Source organism: Lontra canadensis, unplaced genomic scaffold (assembly GCF_010015895.1).
Source record: "Lontra canadensis isolate GAN:19392208 unplaced genomic scaffold, GSC_riverotter_1.0 scaffold195, whole genome shotgun sequence".
Taxonomy (NCBI): domain Eukaryota; kingdom Metazoa; phylum Chordata; class Mammalia; order Carnivora; family Mustelidae; genus Lontra; species Lontra canadensis.
This window is the reverse complement of record NW_022631189.1, coordinates 1114232-1136198: the sequence shown is the minus strand read 5'-3', so window position 1 is coordinate 1136198 and position 21967 is coordinate 1114232. Positions and strand designations below refer to the sequence as shown.

At 37.8% G+C, this 21967-nt stretch overlaps 1 protein-coding gene across 13 annotated transcripts in view; it reads right to left on the bottom strand.

Annotated features, from left to right (window-relative positions):
* CSPP1 (centrosome and spindle pole associated protein 1) overlaps positions 1 to 21967 on the bottom strand; it is a 156045-nt gene that overhangs the window by 2840 nt on the left and 131238 nt on the right. For 12 of the 13 annotated variants that reach the window (XM_032847880.1, XM_032847884.1, XM_032847893.1 and 9 more), the window contains 5 exons: positions 15998 to 16137; positions 13726 to 13866; positions 11755 to 11801; positions 9575 to 9638; positions 4412 to 4521 (listed from right to left, as the gene is read on the bottom strand). In XM_032847880.1, coding sequence (XP_032703771.1) covers positions 4412 to 4521; positions 9575 to 9638; positions 11755 to 11801; positions 13726 to 13866; positions 15998 to 16137 — 502 coding nt within the window. Of the gene's footprint in view, positions 1 to 1784; positions 1839 to 4411; positions 4522 to 9574; positions 9639 to 11754; positions 11802 to 13725; positions 13867 to 15997; positions 16138 to 21967 lie in introns of those variants that run through there. The other variant, XM_032847891.1, reaches the window with a different exon arrangement.

Genomic DNA, 21967 nt, shown 5'->3' with positions numbered 1-21967 from the left:
GAGAATTTTTGAAACAATCATTGACCTCAATCAGTGAACCTAAAAATATTCTTGCTCCTGATAAATATATAGTGTAAGGAATAAAGAAGAATATAAATGCTACAGATTTCCATTTAAGTTCTAGTGTTTATTCATGCAGGCTCAGGTAAAGATACAGCATCCGTGATGATAATATGTAAATGCTGCCAGGCTGGGTGAAGATGGGAAATTTTAGGACCCAAAAGGTAAAAAAAGTGAAACAACAGGGGCTAAGAATCCATGAAGCTACAGTAATCAATTCAGGGTGGTAGTGGCTTAAAGAGAGACCTACAGATCAATGGAATAGAGTCCAGGAACAAACCCTTACATTTATGGACAAAAAGGCCAACAAAATTCACTAGGGAAAAAAAGAGCCTTTTCAACAACATGTTACTGGAACAACTGGATTGTCCACAATGCAAAAGAATGAATTTGGATCCCTACACCTCACATCAATTGCAAAAATCAACTCAGAGTAGATCACTGACCTCCTTAGAAGAAAACACAAGTAACTGGGTTAGGTAATGGTTTCTGATGATTAGACCCCAAAAGCTCAAGTGATAAAACAGAATATTGGTAAGTTGGACTCCATCAATGTAAAAGACAACCCACAAAATGAGAGAAAACTATGCAAATCATACCTGTAATAAGGGACTTGTATCTCAAATACATAACTGACAAATCAATAATAGCCTGATTAGAAAATGGGCAAAGGATTTGCAGACATCTTAAAAGAAGATACTGAACATCATTAGGGAAATGAAAAACCCACAATGAGGCACTACTTCACACTGCCTAGGATGACTATAATAACTATAATAAAATAGACAGTAACAAGTGTAGCCATGATACAGAAACCGGAACCTTCATCTATTGCTAGTGGAAGTATAAAATGGTGTAGCCACTTTGGAAACCAGTCTGGCAGTTCCTCAAAATGTTGACCATAGTTACTTCTATAATGCAACAATTCTATTGCTAGGTATGCATGCAACAGAAATGAAAATCATCAGAAAACTTGTACACAAAAGTATAAACAATCCAAATGTCCATCAAGTGTTGAATGGATAAACTGAATGTGGAACACCCATTCAAAGGACTATTATTCAGCGATAAAAAGGAGGCAAGTACTGACATGCTAAAACTTGACTGTATCTCATGTCTGTGTATCCAGAAAAGGCAATGCTATGGAGACAGAAAGTAGACTGATGGCTGCTGGGGAAATAAGTTACTTCCACCTACTAAAGCTACACATGTAATAATGCTAATAACAGCATTTATCCTTTGTGGACCTGATTCAGTGCTAATGGTTCATATATATTATCTAACTGTATCTCCATGTCACATATATAGGACAACACACAGTTTAAGAATTTGCCCAAAGTTATCTAGTCAACAAAGTACACAGTGTCACTAGGGCTTTTTACTGGTTATACTATAAAAACATTTACACAGGGACACCTGGGTGGCTCAGTGGGTTAAAGCCTCTGCCTTCGGCTCAGGTCATGATCCCAGGGTCCTGGGATCGAGCCCCACATCGGGCTCTCTGCTCAGCAGGGAGCCTGCTTCCCTTCCTCTCTCTCTCTGCCTGCCTCTCTGCCTACTTGTGATCTCTGCCTGTCAAATAAATAAATAATTAAAAAATTTACACACATTCTATGAAAAGAATATAGGTTGAATATCAGCCTTCCTATAGAACGTGACCTTGGACAGGTTATCTGAACAAAATACTATATAGTAGGCTTAGGTGTCTAAGAGGACAAAGCAGACTTTGCAAAAAACGTTTATCAGTTGCTTCTTGTACTTTCTGAAATCCAAATATTCTGCAACAGAGGAGGAGGAAGATTAGGGTGTGGAATGAACATTCTGTGCCAGGGACTGCTAGGCTTATAGCCACATCTGGAGATAGGAAAACACTACCTCAGAGAAGCCAAGGTACCAGAGTTCAGTGACCTACCTAAGGTTAGGGAACTATTTGGTGGTGGAGCCTACAGTCCCCTCTATCCACAGCAAGTGCTCACTCATTACTGGACCACCCCAATATATTTTTTTTATTTTTACTTACTTTCAAACATTTTTAAAATTTAAATTCAATTAATATGTAACATACTACTGGTTTCAGAGGTACAGGCCTGGAATTCATCAGTCTTACATAATACCCTGTGCTCATTATATCATCACATGCCCTCCTTAATGTCCATCTCCGTTAACCCTGTCCCTCCACCCATCCCCACTCCAGCAATCATCAGCACTCTGTTTCCTATGATTAACAGTCACTTATGATTTGTCTGGGTTTTTTTTCTCTCTCTTCCCCTATGATCCTCTCTTTTGTTTCTTAAATTCCACATGAGTGAGATCATATGGTAATTGTCTTTCTCTGACTTATTTCACTTAGCATAATACCCTCTACGTCCTGCAAATGGCAAGATTTCTTTTTTTGATGGCTGAATTATATATATATATATATAAAATGTTATATATATATATATATATATAAAATTAATTATATATAGACTTGGTTGTGGTGAATAATCCTTTTACTGTACTGTTTGAAGCCTACTGCATAGGGTCTTTCAATTGTACCTTTGGATCCTATTGGCTAGTACCTTGGTGAGAATTTTGGCATCCATGTTCATCAGGGATCTTGGTCTGTAATTCTCCTTTTTGGTGGGGTCTTTGTCTGGTTTTGGGATCAAGGTAATCCTGGCTTCATAGAAAAAGTCCGGAAGTTTTCCTTCCATTTCTATTTTTTGAAACAGCTTCAGAAGAACAGGTATTAATTCTTCTTTAAATATTTGGTAGAAATCCCGCTGGGAAGTCATCTAGCCCTGGAGTCTTTGTTGGGAGATTTTTGATTACTGATTCAATTTCCTTGCTGGTTATGGGTCTGTTCAGGTTTTCTCTTCTTTGTGATTCAGTTTTGGTAGTTTATAAGTCCCTAGGAATGCATCCATTTCTTCCAGATTGCCTCATTTGTTAGCATATAGTTGCTCATAATATGTTCTTAAAACTTTCTTTGGTATTGGTCATGATCTCTCCTCTTTTATTCATGATTTTACTTATTTGGGTCCTGTCTGTTTTCTTTTCGATAAGTCTGGCTAGGGGCTTAGTGATCTTAATAATTCTTTCAAAGAACCAGCTCCTAGTTTCCTTGGTCCATTCTACTGTTCCTTTGGTTTCTGTTTTGTTGATTTCTGCTCTAACCTTTATTTATTCTCTTCTCCTGCTGGGTTTAGGCTGTATTTGTTCTCCTTTACCAGCTCCTTTAGGTATAAGGTCAGGTTGTGTATTTGAAACCTTTCTTATTTCTTGAGAAAGGCTCATATTGCTATATCCTTCCCCCTTAGAACCCCCTTTGCTACAGCCCAAAGATTCTGAACAGTTGTGTTTTTGTCATTTGTTTCCATGAATTTTTAAAATTCTTCTTTAATTTCCTGGTTGACCCATTCATTCTTTAATATGATGCTCTTTAGCCTCCATGTATTTGAGTTCTTTCCAACTTTCCTCTTGTGGCTGAGTTCTAGTTTCAAAACATCGTGGTCTGAAAATATATAGGGAATGATCCCAATCTTTTGGTACCGGTTGAGACCTGATTTGAGACCCAGGATGTGCTCTCTTCTGGAGAATGTTCCATGTGCACTGGAGAAGAATGTATATTCTGTTGCTTTAGGATGGAATGCTCTGAATATATCTGTGATGTCCATCCGGTCTAGTGTGTCATTCAAAGCCCTTGTTTTCCTGTTGATCTTCTGCTTCAATGATCTGTCCAATTCAGTTCCTGGGGTGTTAAAGTCCCCTACTATTATTGATGTGTTTCTTTGATTTAGTTATTAATTGGCTTGTATTTTTGGCTGCTCCCATGTTAGGGGCATAAATATTTACAACTATTAGATGATCTTGTTGAATAAACACTTTAATTATAATTAGATATAGTGTCCTTCCTCATCCTGTATTACAGTCTTTGGTTTAAAATCTAATTTGTCTCAGGGTGCATGGATGGCTCAGTCATTTAAGCATCTACCTTCAGCTCAGGTCATGATCCCAGTCTTCTGGGTTCGAGTCCCACATCGGGCTCTCTGCTGAGCGGGGAGCTTGCTTCTCCCTCTGTCCCTTCCTCCTGCTAGTATATTCTGTCACTCTCTCTCTCTCATTCTCGCTCTCAAAAAAAAAAAAAAAAAAAAAAAAATCTAACTTGTCTGATGTAAGAATTGCTAACCCAGCTTTCTTTTGATGTCTATTAGCATGATAGATGGTTTTCCACCCCCTCACTTTCAATCTGGGGATGTCTTTGGGCTTAAAACGAGTCTCTTGTGGACCAAACCAATTTAGCATGGGTCAGAACCCAGACCTCTCCTAAACTGAAAAGGGAAAAAAGAAAAAGATACTTCATACATACAAAGTCCAGTCCTTTCTGTTTGTTCCTCCTGCGCTCCCTTGCAGAGGGCACCTGGGACTGTGAAGGGAGGATGTCATCTTCAATGGCAGGATATGTCTCACCATAAGCACCTAGGAAGACCACACAAAGGAGAAGCCTTAAACATCCACCATTTCAAATCTTTTTACTCCATGCTAAACCAATACTTTCTTTTTTACTAGCTTTAAGATATTATTTACATATAATAAAATTCAGCTACTACAAATGTACACAAACAGCTCAGTAACTTTCGTGGAATACACATTTTATCTGTGTATTCACCCGGTGATGGACCTGTGAACTGTTTCTAGTTGACAGTTACTAATTTGCTACGAACATTCATGTACATGTCTTTGTGGCCATATGTTTTCATTTCTTTGGGGTATATTCCTAGGAGTTAAATTGTTGGATATTCTGTTTAACTCTATGTTTAGCCTTTTGAGTAACTGCCAAACCATTTTAAGAAGTGGTTCTATCAATTTACAATATAAGATGGTTCTAGTTAACCCATACACCAACACTTGGTATTGTCAGTCTTTTTGATCACAACCTCTAGTGATCGTGGAGGTAATCCATTTATAACATTTAGAATTTTTCCAACTCTTTATTTTAAAAGACTATTTTGAAAAACCTAAAGGAAAGTTACAATAAATACCTAAAATCACCATTCTTATTTTGCCACATATACTTTATTTCTATATGGGGGGTGATGGTGTTGATGGTGAACCAATAAGTTGACACTTCATCTCCACATAGTGAAGTATGTACTATCTAAGAACAAGGACTGTCTCCTATATTATACCTACAATTTCATTATCACATTCAGGAAATTTAATATTGATACAATACTACCATTTGCCCTATAAGTGATATTCAAATTTCTGATATTTAAAATGTACAGCTTTTTTAAAGGCAGCAATAACTACATTTTACTGAAAGAGATGTGGTTTTCTAAAACTCCAAAAATAAAGTTTTGTGATTTCTGTATATACCCAACCACTAATGCACTTGCTTTTAAAAAAAAAAAAAAAAAGACCAAAACCGGGTGGAAAACACCCCCTGTCCGCACACTCATAGCTTACCTCACTATCAACAGAGTGGTATGTTTGTTAAAATCAGTGAACCCGCACTAACACATTATCACCCAACATCTGTAGTTTATATTAGGCTTTACTCTTGGTGGTGTACATTGCATGGGTTTGGACATGTATCCAGTATGACAATATCCACAGAATAGCTTCACTGCCCTAAAACTCCTGTGTATACCACCTATCCATTCCTTCCTCTGTATCTGCTGATCTCTTTGCTGCCTCTATAGTTTTGTCTTTTCCTGATGGTCATATAGTTGGAATCATACAGTACGTAGCCTGTTCAGATTGGCTTCTTTCATACACATGCATTCAAGGATCCTCTGTATCTTTCCATGGTTTTGTAGCTCATTCCTTTTCAGCACAGAATAATAATATTGCACTGTCTGGTTATCACAGTATATTTATCCATTCACCTTCTGAAAGACATCTTGGTTGCTTCTAGGTCTTGGAAATTACTGATAAAACTGCTGTAAATATCTCTGTGTGGATTTTTGTATGGACATAAGTTTTAACTCCTTTGGGTACATATCAAGTAGTGTGACTGCAGGATTGTTAAGAGTATGTTTTGGTTTCTTAAGAAACTTCTAAACTGTCTCCCCAAATGGCTGTACCATTTTACATTCCCACCAGCATTGAGTGAGAGTTCCTGTGATCTTGGCCATTCTAACAGTGGTATCTCGTTATGAATTTACATTTCCCTAAAGACATATTTTCATATGCTTATTTGCCATCTGTAGGTCTTAGTGAAATATGTTTGCATCTTTTGCCCATCTTTTAATTGAATTGTTCCTTATTGTTGAGTTTTAAGAGTTCTTTGTATATATTGGCTAACATTCCTTTATCAGATGGGTCTTTAACCAAGTATTTTCTCCTAGTCTCTGGCTTGTCTTCTCATTCTCTTGCCACTGTTTAAAAAGTTTTTAAAGAAGTCTGGTTTATCCAATCTCTCTCATGGATTACACCTCTGGTATTGTATTTAAAATGTCATCATCATCCCTAAGTTGTTCTAAGTTTGTCCTCTGTTATCGTCTAGGAGTTATATAATTTTGCATTTTACATTTGGGTTTATGGTCCACTTTGAGTTGTTTCTGGTGAAGGGCGTAAGATCTGTGTCTAGATTCCTTTTCTTGCATGTAGATGTCCAGTTGTTCTAGCACCATTTGTTGAAAAGACCATCTTTTGTCCATTGCACTGCCTTTGCTCTTTTGTCAAAACACAATGGAATGTACTTGTTTGGCTCTATTTCTAGACTCTATTCTGTTCAATTGATCTATTTGTATATTCTTTTGCCAATACCACACCACTTGATTACTGTTAACTTATAAAGTTAAAGTGTCAGTCTTCATCTTTGTCCTCTTTACATACTGAGCTGGCTATTCTGGATCTTTTGCCTCTCCATATAAACTTGAGAATCAGTTTGACTGGGATTGTATTGAATTTATAGGTCAAGTTGGGAAGAACTGGTATCTTAAACCATATTGCATTTCCCAATCCATTAACATGAAATCACCTGTTATATTTCATAAGTGTTTGATAGTTTTTTTCATAATAAAATCAGTAGGAGATCTGTATCTACACATTTCTTTTTTAGGGGGTGCTAATGTGAGTGATAGTTTTAAATTTCTGAGACCACTTGTTCATTGCTGATACATCTAGGAAAGCAACTGACTTCTGTGTTTTAACCTGGTATCCTGCAATAGTGCTGTAACCACTTATTAGTACCAGGATTTCTTTTATTCATCAGATTTCCTACAATCATAGCATCTATGCACAAAGACAGTATTATTTCTCCCTCCCAATCTGTATTCCTCCTTTTCTTGACTTGGCACATCAGCTAGGACTTCCACAATGATGTTGAGGAGCAGTGACAAGAGACCTCTTTGCCTTTTCCTGGTCTTTACAGGAAAGTTACTATCTCCTCATCATTAAATATGATGTGGGCTGTACGGTTTCTGTAGATGTTCTCTATCAAGTTGAGGATGCTCCCTTATAGCCCTAGTTTGCTGAGTTATCATGAATGGGTGTTGGATTTTGTTCAGTGCCTTTCTGCATCTACTGATACTGATCATGTGATTTTTCTTCTTTTGCCTGTTAATAGGATGATTACATTTTGATTAATTATATTAACTGAATGTAAACAAGTTTGCCTACCTGATATAAATTCCACTTGGTTGTGGTGTTTCACACATTGTTGAATTCAGTTTGCTAATATTTTCCTGAGAATTTTTGCATCTATATTCATGAGAGGTACTGGTATGTAGTTTTCTTGTGCTCTTCTCTGTCTGGTTTTGGTATTAGGGTAATGCGGACACTCAGAATGTGTCCCTCTGCTTCTGTTTTCTGGAAGAGGTTGTAGAGAATTGATAGAATTCTTCCCTAAACGTTTGGGAGAATCCACCAGTGAAGCTATCTGGACCTGGTGCTTTCTGTTTTAGAAACTTATTATTGATAGAATTTCTTTTCTATAGTCAATTTGTGTTTTTTCCAGCTTAATTTACTACAAACATAGAACACTGTGTAAGTCTAAGGTGTACAATGTGATGATCTGATATTACATACGTAGCTGACCCTTGAAAAACGCAGGGTTCCTACATGTTTGAAAAGCCACATATACTTTTGGACTCCTCAAAGAATTTACTGTTGACTGGAAGCCTTACTGATAACACAATTAACACATACTTTATATGTTACATATAATATATATATATTCTTCCAATAAAAGAAGAGAAAATGTTACTGAGAAAATACACTTTCCCCAGTACTGTATTTACGGGGAAAAAATCCACATATAATTGGATCCACACAGTTCAAACCCATGTTATTCAAGGGTCAATTACATATTGCAAAATGTTTTTTATAGGAAGGCTAGTTAACACATCCTTTTCCTCCTTCACAGAATTACCATTTTGGTATTGTTCTTGTTATGGTGAGGACATTAAAACTCCACTCTCATAGCAACTTTCATGTTTACAGTACAGTACTGTTAACTGTAGTCAACATGCTACATATTTAGATCCTCAGAACTTTCTCATCTAGGTTATCACACACACACAAAAGCCTTACCCACATTCACTAGAACAGTGGTAACAATCATGACCATGGGATATCAAGAAGAAAGATTGCTATATCTTTGGTCTAGTATAACGAAATAGTCCAAGACACCATCTCGAGTGCCCCAAACTGTCTTCATTTTTGGCAGGAACAGGTCACATTGCCCTGATGCCTCCATAGACAACCTCCCTATCCTATTTCCTTCCTCCCAGTTTCTCTATCTGTACTCACTCTCCACAATATGACACCCTGGAGACACCCTGGGAAAGAAACACTCACTAAAAGAAAAAGTATAGGCTAGTTTGGAATTTTCATCTCATGAAATAGAACTAGTATGTAGGATATTTAATTCCCTGATGGCCCTAAGATAGCAGAAATGCTTATGATCAGAGTACATAATTACACGTGTATTACAGTACTTAAGAAGATACGTAAAGGTACTGTGAGATTTATTTTCCCTTAAAACTAAGAATATCCTTATGACTTTTTAAAATTGAAAGATTCACATGCAGTTTTAAGAAATCAAAGAGGTCCTTTGCATACCTTGGCCAGGTCCCTCCAGTGGTAATGTTTTGCAAAAGAAGGCAATAGTCTCACACCCAGGATACTGATACTGATAAAATATCCTTGATCCTGACCCACTGATCTCTTAGTAATATTCCATTGAATGGATGTACTATACTTTAACTGTTCATCTATTGAAGGATATCTGGACTGATTCCAGTTTTGGCTATTATAGTAAAGCTGTTATGAAAATTCATGTACAGGTTTTTGTGTGAACCTTTCCTATGACTTCTAAAGTTCATTTTAGTTACAAAGTTTTCAGAATCAGAGTAAGTAATATTTGATGATTATTAAGTTAATAAAATAGAATATTCCCTTTTTATCACCTTGCAAAACAAAGAGTGAAGTGCTCATTTTGTTAAGTATGGAGAAATATACTTAAAAGAAATATAAATGCTTAATATTTAAATAACTAGATTGGTAAAAGAAATATACTCACCAATAAAAGCACTATCAGATTCCAATAATGAAGTTTTCAAGAAATCATCGGAGTCCTCTCTAGGCTAAAAGAAACATCATATATTAGTGATTTTTATTAGTCCTGTATGGAAAAACAACAAATTTGTACCGAGACGCACAAGTCTCCACACTGTCCCCAAAATTAGCAAAAATGAATGGAGAAAGGTAGGACCGGCTGCTTGCCTCCTACACCACATTCCAGTACCCAATAAAGAAAGACCCGTTTTACTAAGGGTCACAATACTGTGATGAAAACAGTATGAAGCAATTAAACATTAAAAGTCTTTAAACTGGGACGTCTGGGTGGCTTAGTTGATTAAGTATCTGCCTTTGGCTCAGGTCATGATCCCAGGGTCCTGTGACTGTGTCCCACATGGGGCTCCTTGCTCAGCAGGGAGTCTGCATCTCCCTCTGCCTGCCACCTCCATCAACTTGTTCTCTCTCTCTCTCTCTCGATCTGACAAATAAGTAATATCTTAAAAAATAAATAAATAAAAATTAAGTCTTTAAACCATAGCCAAGATTTATTCATTCTTTTAGTATATTTGTACAGTGTACTTCCTATTATTTCCTCCATGCCAGGACAAAGATGAGTAAGAGTTTCTGCTGTGGAGTGGATCGTAATCTCAAGGGGGAGAGAGAGGGCTATGCCCTCAGACAATGACAGCCCTATGTGACAGCAGCTGTCACAAAGGTATAGCACAGATACAGAGGGAACATAAGAGTAGGGGGGAAAATACCACTAGGATTGTGTTTATAATGAGCTCTCAAATAAGAGATTAACAGATTTACACACAGAGAATACTATCTCCTTATATGTTGGAAGGAGCCTAAAGTCACACACCACCACTTCCCCAGCAGATTTCTAGGATGTGCTAGAACACTCCACTGAAGAGCTATCCATTAATTTCTAAATGTATTCCACTAATACACAGCATTATCAGAATTCACAGCATTATCACTGAATTCTTCCATATATTGCATTTAACTTTCCTTTTTAATTTAATACCTACTGATTCTACTTTTGCTTTTGGCATGAACAGCTTCTAATATTTACCAAATGGTCTGAACCAGGTGTTCCTAGCACTGCATACCACCCAGCCTCTCTTGCTCATCAGAGTCCTTCATGTATCTGAAAAGTGATCCAAGTCCAGGTAAGCTCTATCTTCTCCATGACAACCTGCCCCACTTTTCATTTGGGTTTGCTATACAATCCAGTTTCTAGGGAGATGAGGACCCCAAAATTTATTAGCTTCTTGGTAACAGCCATGATAAGCTGTTTCTACTGAGTTACTACTCAGCAAAATATGGTGTTACTAATCCGGGATTTTAACCAAAATCCCAGCTGTTAAATTTCAGTATCTTTTCATTGAGAAATGTGGCTGCCACATACAGAGAAACCTACCAACCTGCAGAGATTTCAGGAATAGGGATGTATGGGGACAAGGAGGAGCTCTCAAGACCACCCTGGTTTCAAGCCTGGGCTGTGCAGCTTACCACTGCGTGATCACGGGCCCACCGTTTCTTCTTACGTCACACAAAGAATGCATATCTTGTGTACTTGAGAGAAATAAATGTCAAGTACCTAGCACAGATAGGGTGGTCACTCTCTAACTGGTAGCTATTAGCAACATCATTATCACTTCAAATGAAGCACCAACAGCTACCAACTGGTAACCCTGGGCTACTAAAACAGCTGAGCTGAGCCTTACCTTTATAATCGGAAAATGCGATAATATTGTTACTGTTACTCGTGTGTATGAAGATTCAATTTATTTCCAACCTCAGTCTTTTCCCCTGAACTCCCTTACCTGTCTGCTACTTGCCAGTTCCAACTGTTTGTCTAACAGGCATCTCAAAACTTACCATGTTTAAAACTAAGTTAGATTAAATACCTTGCCTGAAGTCACACGGCTAAAAACAGACCAACTTGAACAGCCTAGCTCTGAAGTCTTAAAACCACAGTATACTTCGTATAACAATATGCTTTCTCTCTACATATTCCACTAATATATCTCTAAATACCCACACTACAGGGATGAGACAAGAGTTAAATTCTTTCTTAACTCAATATTCAAATTTGGCTTACTCACTTACCATATTCCTATAAATTTCTTATCCCCCAAAAACTAGCTTGGGAAATCATAACTGGTTTCTTACCATTTTGCGGTCCCGTACTTTAGCACTTGGGATGGCATCCAAGTCAGCTGTAGTTAATGGAGAAAAAACATTTAAAAATAAAAACTTTTACAATATCCTTTGTGACTAGCTCTCTACTGTAAATTCTTTTTCAACTATCACATTTTAGAATGTTAAGCTATTACTTATTAATTTATAATTATATATATAAATATATTTATAACTAGTTCAGCATCCATTCTAGTTGAATAGACAAAAGTAAAAATCATTGTGAACATAAAACTGAAGTCTGCAGAAAAAGAAAATAATGCAGGATTCTTCAAGCTTCACTCATATTTCCGCAATCTGGGTAGAAAGTTGCTGAGAGGACTTAAACACGGGTCCCTTACATGGAATTTTTCAGCTCCAGGCACCTAGTTACACAGAGATTCTGGAGAAGGTATCCCAAAAGCCCCCCCCTTTTTTTTTAAGATTTTATTGATTTATTTGACAGAGATCACAAGTAGTCAGAGAGGCAGGCAGAGAGACAGCAGGGAGCCCGATGTGGGGCTCGATCCCAGGACCCTGAGATCATGACCTGAGCCCAAAGGCAGAGGGTTAACCCACTGAGCCACACAGGTGCCCCAACCAAAGCCCCCTCTTTGATTTGACCAGTTTTCCTATGTGCATCCAATAGTGCATTTTGTCCTTTAGAGAATGCCTTTGGGAATAAATAGGGTACCAATGAATGATAGCCTATACTCTTTCTTAGAATATTTTATACCATGTTTGTGATTGTTTTACCATATTTAAACCACATTCTTATGAACTCAGTCATCATAGTGTTTACTGGAAGTTGGTCGGTGGCTGCTGTGGAAGATGGATACCCTCTGTGCCCAAATGCACCTGCATCTATCCACCTGGGGACTACTTTTCAGTTAACCAGCTGAATATGCACCACATCAGATCAGCGGGGTCTCCTAAGGAAATATTCCACCAAAATGCTTGTAAAGGTTAAAAATGTACTAGTTTCTCTTCTCTGATGACATGCCATAGAATGTGGGTTACTATGCTGTCAGAGGGTGATGAGACCATCGTGAAAAGTTCTGTACTAGATGGACGAAAGACTTTCCCTATATCAATATTTATTAAATTCTTGACCTGGGCCCAAAATGGTGCACAACTTATTCCTGTGATTATGTCTCATGGTCAACAAAGTTTCCTCAGATCCTGAGGCCTGAGAATGAGAATGTCTTATTCTTATTACTGGATTGTTGTGTTTTAGGACTTATTTTCCATGGCCACCTTCAATGGCCTGCAGGACTCTAGGCCAACGGGGCCCACAAGATGCTCTGCTCTGTGAAGCAGCTACCCCCACTCTGCTGTCAGGTGCTCCCCTACCCCAGTTCCATACTCCCATGGGACCCTAGATTTCTCCTTTACAGCACTCAGCATGCTTAGGCTTATTTAGCCTCTAACTCCTCCAACAAAGTATAAGCTCCTTGACAGCAATAGCGTATTTCATCCATCACCACATCCCCTGGATATGAGTCAGTACCTGTGCTCACCACAGGCACTCAGGAAGCATCTGTTGATTGGCTGATTATACAAACACACATTCACAGCCCAGTGTCGCTGAACAGATTTTATGCCCTACCAAAACCTGTCAGACACACATGGAAAAGAAATGCCCCACAGGGCACTGGAGTGTTTGCCCAGCACTCCTTCCCTTGGTTCCTACTTCCTGCTACAGATGTCACGTGGCCTAGCTGAGGTACTCCATCCTCCCTCGACCCCTCTCACTCATAATGTGCCTCAGCCACACCCATCCGAGCCCTCTCGGGCACCTGTCCTTTTCTGGGACTATCTGCCGAAAGGGCCAAGTGAGCATGGAGCAACCAGTGGGAAGCTGCCCGGGACTGCAATCAACACCAGAGAGAAAAAAAGCCAACAACAACAACAACAACAAACAACCCACCGCTACTCTTTGAGATAGGAATGACAATTTCTTACCTTCAGCACCTTCCTGCATCTTCATTCTATTCAGTTTCTTCTGCTGCTCTCTTAGCAGGGCTTGCTGCTGGATCTCTAAGGTGTGGTGATCTCTTGGAGGATCTGGGTACATGAACTTCAGGTCAACCCGTGTTTCTGAATCTAGTACAAAAAATATATAGCTAAGTTCAATCTTGTTTCCAAAGGAGATTTTATAAAGCTTCAGTAAACATATGAGGAACCTAATTTCAAAATCGAGGAACAATAATAAAGTATCACCAAAGTCAAAAGGTATTAAAATTATCATAAAACTCAAGAACACAAAATTAATATTCTGTAAGTAAATGCCCTTTCACAAACTTAGCAACATTAAAAGGAAGCCCTCCCACCCCACCCCAGAACAAGCAGTAGCTTATTATGCATTCTCCATCCGTACTTTCCCACTCCCCAAGATTTCCCCCAGAGCACACAGCTGGGCAACTATGTACACATATAGCCAAGCAGTCAGTCACAGGGCTACAACTCAGGGAGCCATTAGACACTAATCACAGCCAGTCCCTAACATATATTGAAAAAATGAAAACATAATGTTATCAAGCCAATTAATATTTTCACCCTTGTAAATATGCAAAAAGCAAGATAAATGCAGACTGGCTGGAACTTTAGGAGAGAGGTCATTAGTGGAGGAAATGACAATCTAAGAATTCATCTATGCCACAAGTTCAAGAATATGAGGTGAGCAGAATGAAAATGATAAAACTTAACTTATAAATCTTGAGAACAAAAATATAGTTCATACATCTAAAAAGCCTTGAAACTATTATTCCCTTTGATCTACTAATTATACTGTTGGAATATAATTTAAAGAAATGATCCTAAATATGTAAAAAGCTTTATGATCAAAAGTTATCACAATTACCATATCACATGTGAGAATAAGCATGAAAAAGACAAATAATGTCTTAGCTTATAATGAAAACCGCCTGACTGCGCAGGTCCCCTAACCAAACTCTGAGACCTACTGGCTTAATACACTGCCTGGCATATAGTAAATTATCAGTAAATCATAGCATTAAAAGACAACAGTAAATGTAACTGATGACACTTGTAAATCTAAATGAAAAACAAAAGAGAAAATTAAGTAACAGTTTTATCTTGTTTTTGTTTTAAATAGGCTCAGAAAGAAGACTAGAAATATGAATGGTGCTTATATTTAGGTGCTTTGAGCAAGGTGATTTTCCTCTCTAGTTTTCTGTGTTTTCAAAACTTTCTGTAATAGATACTAATTTAAAAAGCAAAAAGAAGAAAAGTTCAGTTCTGGTTCATCTGGTATAGATCATATGACCACATATCCAGCAATTTGCCACTTTGACTCCAACACCTGCTCTATTTCATGGTCCAAAAGGAAAATCACATATAACACACATTTTGGTTCCTCTATATATTTTCAGTCTCCCATGGCCCTGTGTCTCCTGGTAATCCTATTTCTCTACTAAGCTTTCTCTGCTCCTTCTAAGTGCTACATCAAATCTTCTCAACTCTCTTCCTTCAAATATTCTCCATTTGCTCCTGCCCGAGTTACTCAGGGACCCTGCTCTCCTCATTCCTTCTCTCTCCCATACCCTACACACACCTCTTACCCTGTCACAGCCCTTCACATTAGCATTCTACCCTGTTCCCCCAGCCCTGGACCCTAAGTTCCTCTCCTTCCCAGCCAAGCCTACCTCCTCCAGGGGTTGTCTTATGCTTACTACCTCCAACACTCTGCCTCCTAGTCAATCCTCATTCCCATGTTAATGGGCTTCTGATGCCCTAATTCCACTGAAAAAGATCTAACCGAGGTCACCAGTGACCTCTGATCCAACCAACGCTTTGCACTATTCCTCTTACATGATCCCTTCTCCTTGACATATTCTCTTCCCTTAGATTTCGGGATACCACATTCTCCAGTCACTCTAACTGTTCCTTCTCAGTCTCTTTCCTAAGCTCAGCTTGCCTTGTCCCGGTTCCATTAACGACAAGTGCTACTCTTCTCATTAGTCTACCTGATCTAATCCAATCGACTCCAGAGAAGCTTTAAAAGCTGTATGCTCTGCAAAAGAAAAGAGTTAGACAAACTAAAGTTTCACCTACTAGACTGGTAAAGTGAAGAACTAAAATATATAGAAATTTTATTCATCATTATTTAAAATAGGTATACTAAATGAAACTTTACTTTAGAAAAAGGATACAAATAAGTACTTGAATATGGTTAGAACACAGGCTGTATCTAAAAGAGCAGCATTCTACTCACCTCTATCTTTCAGCTCATTGAAGTCATGAATATTCTGAAAAGTAGTAACATCTAAGCCCTTAGGCGACTGTCTTCTGACAGGAGCTTGTAGCCGATGCCTAGCCATGTCAAATATATCCATGGGATTCCTTTCTCTTTTCCTATAGACAGAAGACAAATTTAGGTAAATGTGTTTTAATGTGAAGAGAATCAGAGCTTACATTTAACTCCCTCTATAAGAAATTTGGCATCTTACATCACACAATATTATAAAACTTTAATATCTGTTATTTCAATCTCCTATACTAAAAAATATAGTAAAGGTCAGTGTACTCTCTCAAGATATTCTGATGTAAAGGCCCTAGGTCGGTATACTCTTTCAAGATATTCTGATGCAAAGGCCTTTATTAGGAGAGTAAATGAGTTAGCTTTATCTTAGAATGTTCACATAGTAGAAAGACCACAGTCTTTGAAGTTAGCAAAACCAAGATTCAAAGACCAGCTTTGCTGTCTTCTGGCAGTTCGACCTTGACTTCATCATCTGTATGATGCAGATGATATCTATTCCTTCTAATTAAGTGAAGTTATACACTGTAAAGTACCTAGCACTGTACATGACATATGTTAGGTAATCAATAAATGCTACCTTCCCCTCAGCCTAAAATAAAAATTATACAGAGAAATATGGTATTAATACACTTCACAATATAAAGGGTACTATCCACAGTCTCCAACACTAATTTTACAAGGACTTTCAGGGAATTCAATTATCTAATTAGTTCATTTAATACTCTACTTCTGTGGTACCTAGGAAGTTAACATAATGGTCAGGGGGCTTAGTGAGTTTCCTGTTAGGGCTCTTGGGGAGTGACCAAGAAGAGGAAAGGGATGGGGGACAGTGTCTCTAGCCCTGAAAAGAAAGACCTACCCGTGCTTCCTGCAGCACTTGATAGACGCCCTCTATTTCTGAAAATGAGGATTTAAGCTATAATTGTCAGAGGCTTGGCCCAACTCCTGCCTTCATTTCTTCGTTCACTAAATCTTCCCTAAGCACTTAGAAGGGAACAGCTTGGATCCCAAAAGGCAATACCACTGCTCTGCAGGAGTTTCCTTTCCTGGTGAGGGTAAGGAGTCACATGGGTCACAAAAGTACCTTGCCAAGGCTAACAAAGACCTCTAAATAGTAAGCCACCTAGTGTGACAGGAAATGCAACACAGATTCATTACAATGCAAAACAAATTTTAAAAAGGCTTCTAGGAGGCCATTAAACTGGACTCCTGCCTAGATTCCATTACAGCTAAAAGTTAAATAGGCTGCTAAGTTAGGAATTAGATTATTAGATCTTCCTTGGATATGAGCTGCCTAGTATTTGTTTTGTGCCTAACACAAAGTAAGAGCTCAAAAATGTGAGCTTAATTAATGAATAAGAGATTCTTTTTGTGAAACAATTTATAAAACTGGAATAAAGAATCAACTCAAATGTCTCTCATTGTGATACATATTGAAAATTAAACCAAAGTAAATGTGTTTAACCAGTTCTTGCTAAATGACAGCAATCTAACATATATTCTCTAACTTAAGTTAGCATGTAGAATTTACAAGGTACTTTCAAATACGTCCATCTATTTATTCTTCACTAAAATCTCACGGGGTAAATATTATTGTTACCATTTGCAAATGAGAAAACTGAAAAGCTGCCTTGCTTCTCTTATATTAGTTTGTCAAAAGAGAGTACAGTGTTCAATTTATGAATGAAACAAAATAAGTGTCAATAAGTTAAACATGCATGTTTAAATATGCAATGCTGCAATAGTGAAGTCATTCATAACATCACAAAGTAAATTAAAAAAACTACACTGACCTCTCAATTACTTAGAAATAGCTGATAAATAAAATAGAATTATCCACTGAAAACTACCAGCGTGTGTTAACATTTCATTATCTAGCCATTCTGTATTTTTGAAACTTCCTCACTATGTTTACTTAGCCAACCAAGCTTGGAGGTTAAGCTGCTATATTAAACTCCTATCACATACTGGATTACAGTCTTAAACATCACTATAAATTTAATAAATATACAAATGATAGACCAGGAACAATGACAGATATGTTTATGACTTAGTACACATACATATATTAAATTATCTACCTCTGTCCACTAGTAGGATCCAGAAGCAAAGACACCCAGCAAGCATACCCAACATCCAGAGCCTGGTTTCTAAATACCATTCTCCATGAGGAAACATGGCTTCCTGGAGAAATGGCTGATTTCAGGGCTGGGGTAGGGGAGATACAAGAGGATCCTGGAGTGTGTCTTATAATACCAAAAAGGAAGTGCTCAGAAAGAACGGAGAATGGATTATACCCCAAAGTACAAAATAAATACACACAAAAGTGTTATAAATGATTGAATAAATAAAAAAGGGAAGAGAGGGACAATTTTTTTTTAAGATTTATTTATTCTAGAGAGAGAAAGAGTGGGAGAGTGCAAGAGCACGAGCAGGGGTAAGGGCAAAGGAGAAAGAGAGAGAAGGAGACTCCCCGCTGAGCTCAGAGCCCAGCATGGGGCTCAATTACATGACTCCAAGACCATGACTGGAGCAGAAATCAAGTCTGATGCTCAACCAACTCAACCACCCAAGCTCCCAAGAAAGGACAAATATTTCTTACAAAAGAACTCTAAATAATATATATAGATAACTCACCCCATCTACAGGAGATGGAGCTTAATTCTACCTCCTAAGCTGTGTGCCAAATTTGTTGATTCTTGTCCTAAAATAGTAACTGCGCAGAGAAACCTGGCAAATTCTACTTTAACCAAATGATGAAGGTTCCCATCCCCAGGAATGTCATGTAGATGCCATATACCTTTGTTATAGGATGTGATGAGAGGACCATCTACCTTGTGCTCTTCTGTCCAAAGACCTTTAACACCAGTCTAATCATGAGTAAATTTTAGATAAACACAGACTGGGGGATATTCTTATAGGATTCTACCTGGCCAATACTCCTCCAGACTGTCACAGTCATGAAAACAAAGAAAAGACTAAGAAACTGTCCCAGACCAGGGGAGACTAGGAGATATGACAACTAAATGCAATGTGGTACCTATATTGATTAGATTCTGGAACAGAAAGAGAACATTAATAGAAAAACAGGAGAAATCCAGAAAGTCTGGAATTTAGTAGTAATGTTCCAATATTAAGTGACAGACTCTAGCAACACAAGACGTTAACAATTGGGAAAACTAAGTGAGGGTCATATGGAAACTCTGTACTATGTTTACAACTCTTCTTTAATTTAAAATGATGCCAAAATAAAATCATTTATTTAAAAAAAAAAACCTTTTAAAAAGTAAGTGTGGTAGTTATCCACTTTATTGATTTTAAAATCTACCAAAAGACTGCAATCTACAGTTTGAAGAATAGTACTTTGAAAAATTTATGAGTCCTTTTGGCAAAAATGATCAGAAATGTTTAATAATTTAGAAGTTATTTTCTAGAAAATAAGTATTTTATAAAATAGATTGTTGATGGAAAATGTAAAAAATAGTTTTAAAATGTAATTGTCTATGATTATTCCAACTCTGAAGTTTTTTGTTCCTATATCATTTTCCCCCTCAAAGACTAAATTTCTCTGCTTGATTTTGCAGAAGACTAAAAAAGGGAAAGTAAAGAGAATGTTTTCATAATTTTCTAGTCTTGTTTCAACTATCTCTTTCTCAGCATGGACTTCCCTACCACTTAGAGTAGCTTACAAAGCAACTTCTGCACCAATTTGCCTTGTGTACATAAGGACTGAAATTAATCAATTATTTTCACTCACTGATTTCTGGGATGAGACAAAGAGTCCATTCTCAGATACACCTGGAAAAACGGTGTGCCACCCCAAACTCATTCTTTACTAAGTCTAATCCTATCAAACATTTCATGATTAGGGCTTGTATTTCTGGTATTCCTTCAAAAAAGTACTACTACTTTCTTCCTCCCCCATCCCAACATCTCTCACCATCACCACCACCACCACCATCATCATCACCATAAATATATTATTGGCAGTAAGGAAGGACAGATAAAACACTCAATATAAATGTTTTATATTAGGTTAAATAAATATACATTAAATATCCCATATTTTGCAGTGAATAGGTTCAACAGGTATGGATAAATGTTTTATGAAGGCAACTTAATCTACATAAAATTCAAGAATGTGAAACTAAGAGAATATTGGTGGAGACAGTCCAAGATAGGAGAGAAACAGGAGACCTTAATTTTGTCTGGCTACAGGAATTCAACCAGTAGCTATCAAATCATTCTGAACACCTGTGAACTCATCCAGAGATCTAAGGAAAGAATAGCTGCAACTCTACAAATAGAAAAGCAACCACTTTCTGCAAGGTAGGAGGTGTGGAGAAATGAATCCAAAGCTATATATATGGGAGGTAAACCCCAGGAGGAGGGAGCATCCCTAAGCCAACGTCAGAAACTGATACAGCAGCCGAGCACAAAATCAGTAAGGGATGGCCCTGCCTGAAAGACACACTCAGCTGCTGAAAGAGAGCAGAAACCTAGGTGAGACAGTATGGTCTTGGGATCCTCAGGGTCACAGAAAGACCGGGGATGCCTAGGGGTGGCAGAGCTCCTAGGGTTTGGAATGGGGAAGAGAGCTGCAATCAGAAAGCCCAAGTGTGGCTCTCAGTGTTGCCATAAATCACGAACTACCAAACAGTTTGGCAACTGCACTCCAAGCAGGGGTCCACCAAGTGGCAGAACTAACCCCACTTTCTCCCCAAGGGGAGCAGCGGCGCAAGTGTGCGCCATAGGAGGCTCAGGGTTTGGAGACTCCAATTGAGTTGCATGCCTAAGATAGAAACACTTGGTCCAAGCTGAGTGAGCACAGAAGTACATATGGACACCAGGGAGATAGATGTAATTGACCGCTCCTCCGTGAGGGTGCACTGAGGAGTGGGCCCCAACCTTTGACTATGGGGCCAGAGATTGGGAGGCTGCCATTTTCATTCTCATCCTCTAAAGTAGAGCAGAAAGTTTTCAGGGAACAAAACCACACAGAGCAAACTGGACCACTGTACTTAGCATGGCCCCCTGGCAAGGGCAATGCAGTTCTGACTGGGGCAAAGACACTTGAGGATCAGCAGAACAGACCCTTTCCCAGAAGATCAGCAGGAACATCCAGCCAAGACCAGGTTTAGCCATTACACAGAACTGCAAAACTCCAGCACTAAGGGAAAACAGTATATAGAATTTATGGTCTTTTGCCACAATTCTTAGGCTTTCAATTTTAATTTTTCTGCTCTTTTTTCAACCAATTTCTTATTTTTTTATCAACTCTTTTTTAAAATCTTTTTTTAATTTTCATGTTTACACTTACATTCTAGCCTTTCATTGTATTTAATTTTATTTTTGTACATATATAAAAGTTTTTCTTTCTTTACAATTTTAGGATGCAGTTTCTTCTAACAAACAGACCAAAATACACTCAGGATGTAGTGTACTGCTCTGTTCTGTTCACCTGTTTGTCGATATTCCCTTTATTTGTCTTTTAATTCTCATTTTTTTTACAGTAACATTCTAAACTTTATTGTATTTAATTTTATTTTTGAACATGTTTAAGTTTTTCTTTCCTTACAATTTTGGAATCTAGTTTTCTAACAAAAAGACAAAAATACAGGATCCAGTGTATTGCTCTGTTCTGTTCACCTGTCTGATTATATTCTCTCACTCCCTTTTTTTTTAATTTTTATTTTTTCTGGTTTCACATCTCCTCTGATTTTTTAGTGTATAATTATCTGGGGTCATTGTTGCCACTTTAGTATTTTGTTCTCTTGTTCATCTATTCTTCTCTGGATAGAATGACAAGACAAAAAAAACTCACCTCAAAAAAGAGAACAAGAGGCAGTAATGAAGGCCGGAGACCTAATTAGTATGGACATGAATAAAAGGTCAGAACTAGAATTCAGAATAATGATTATA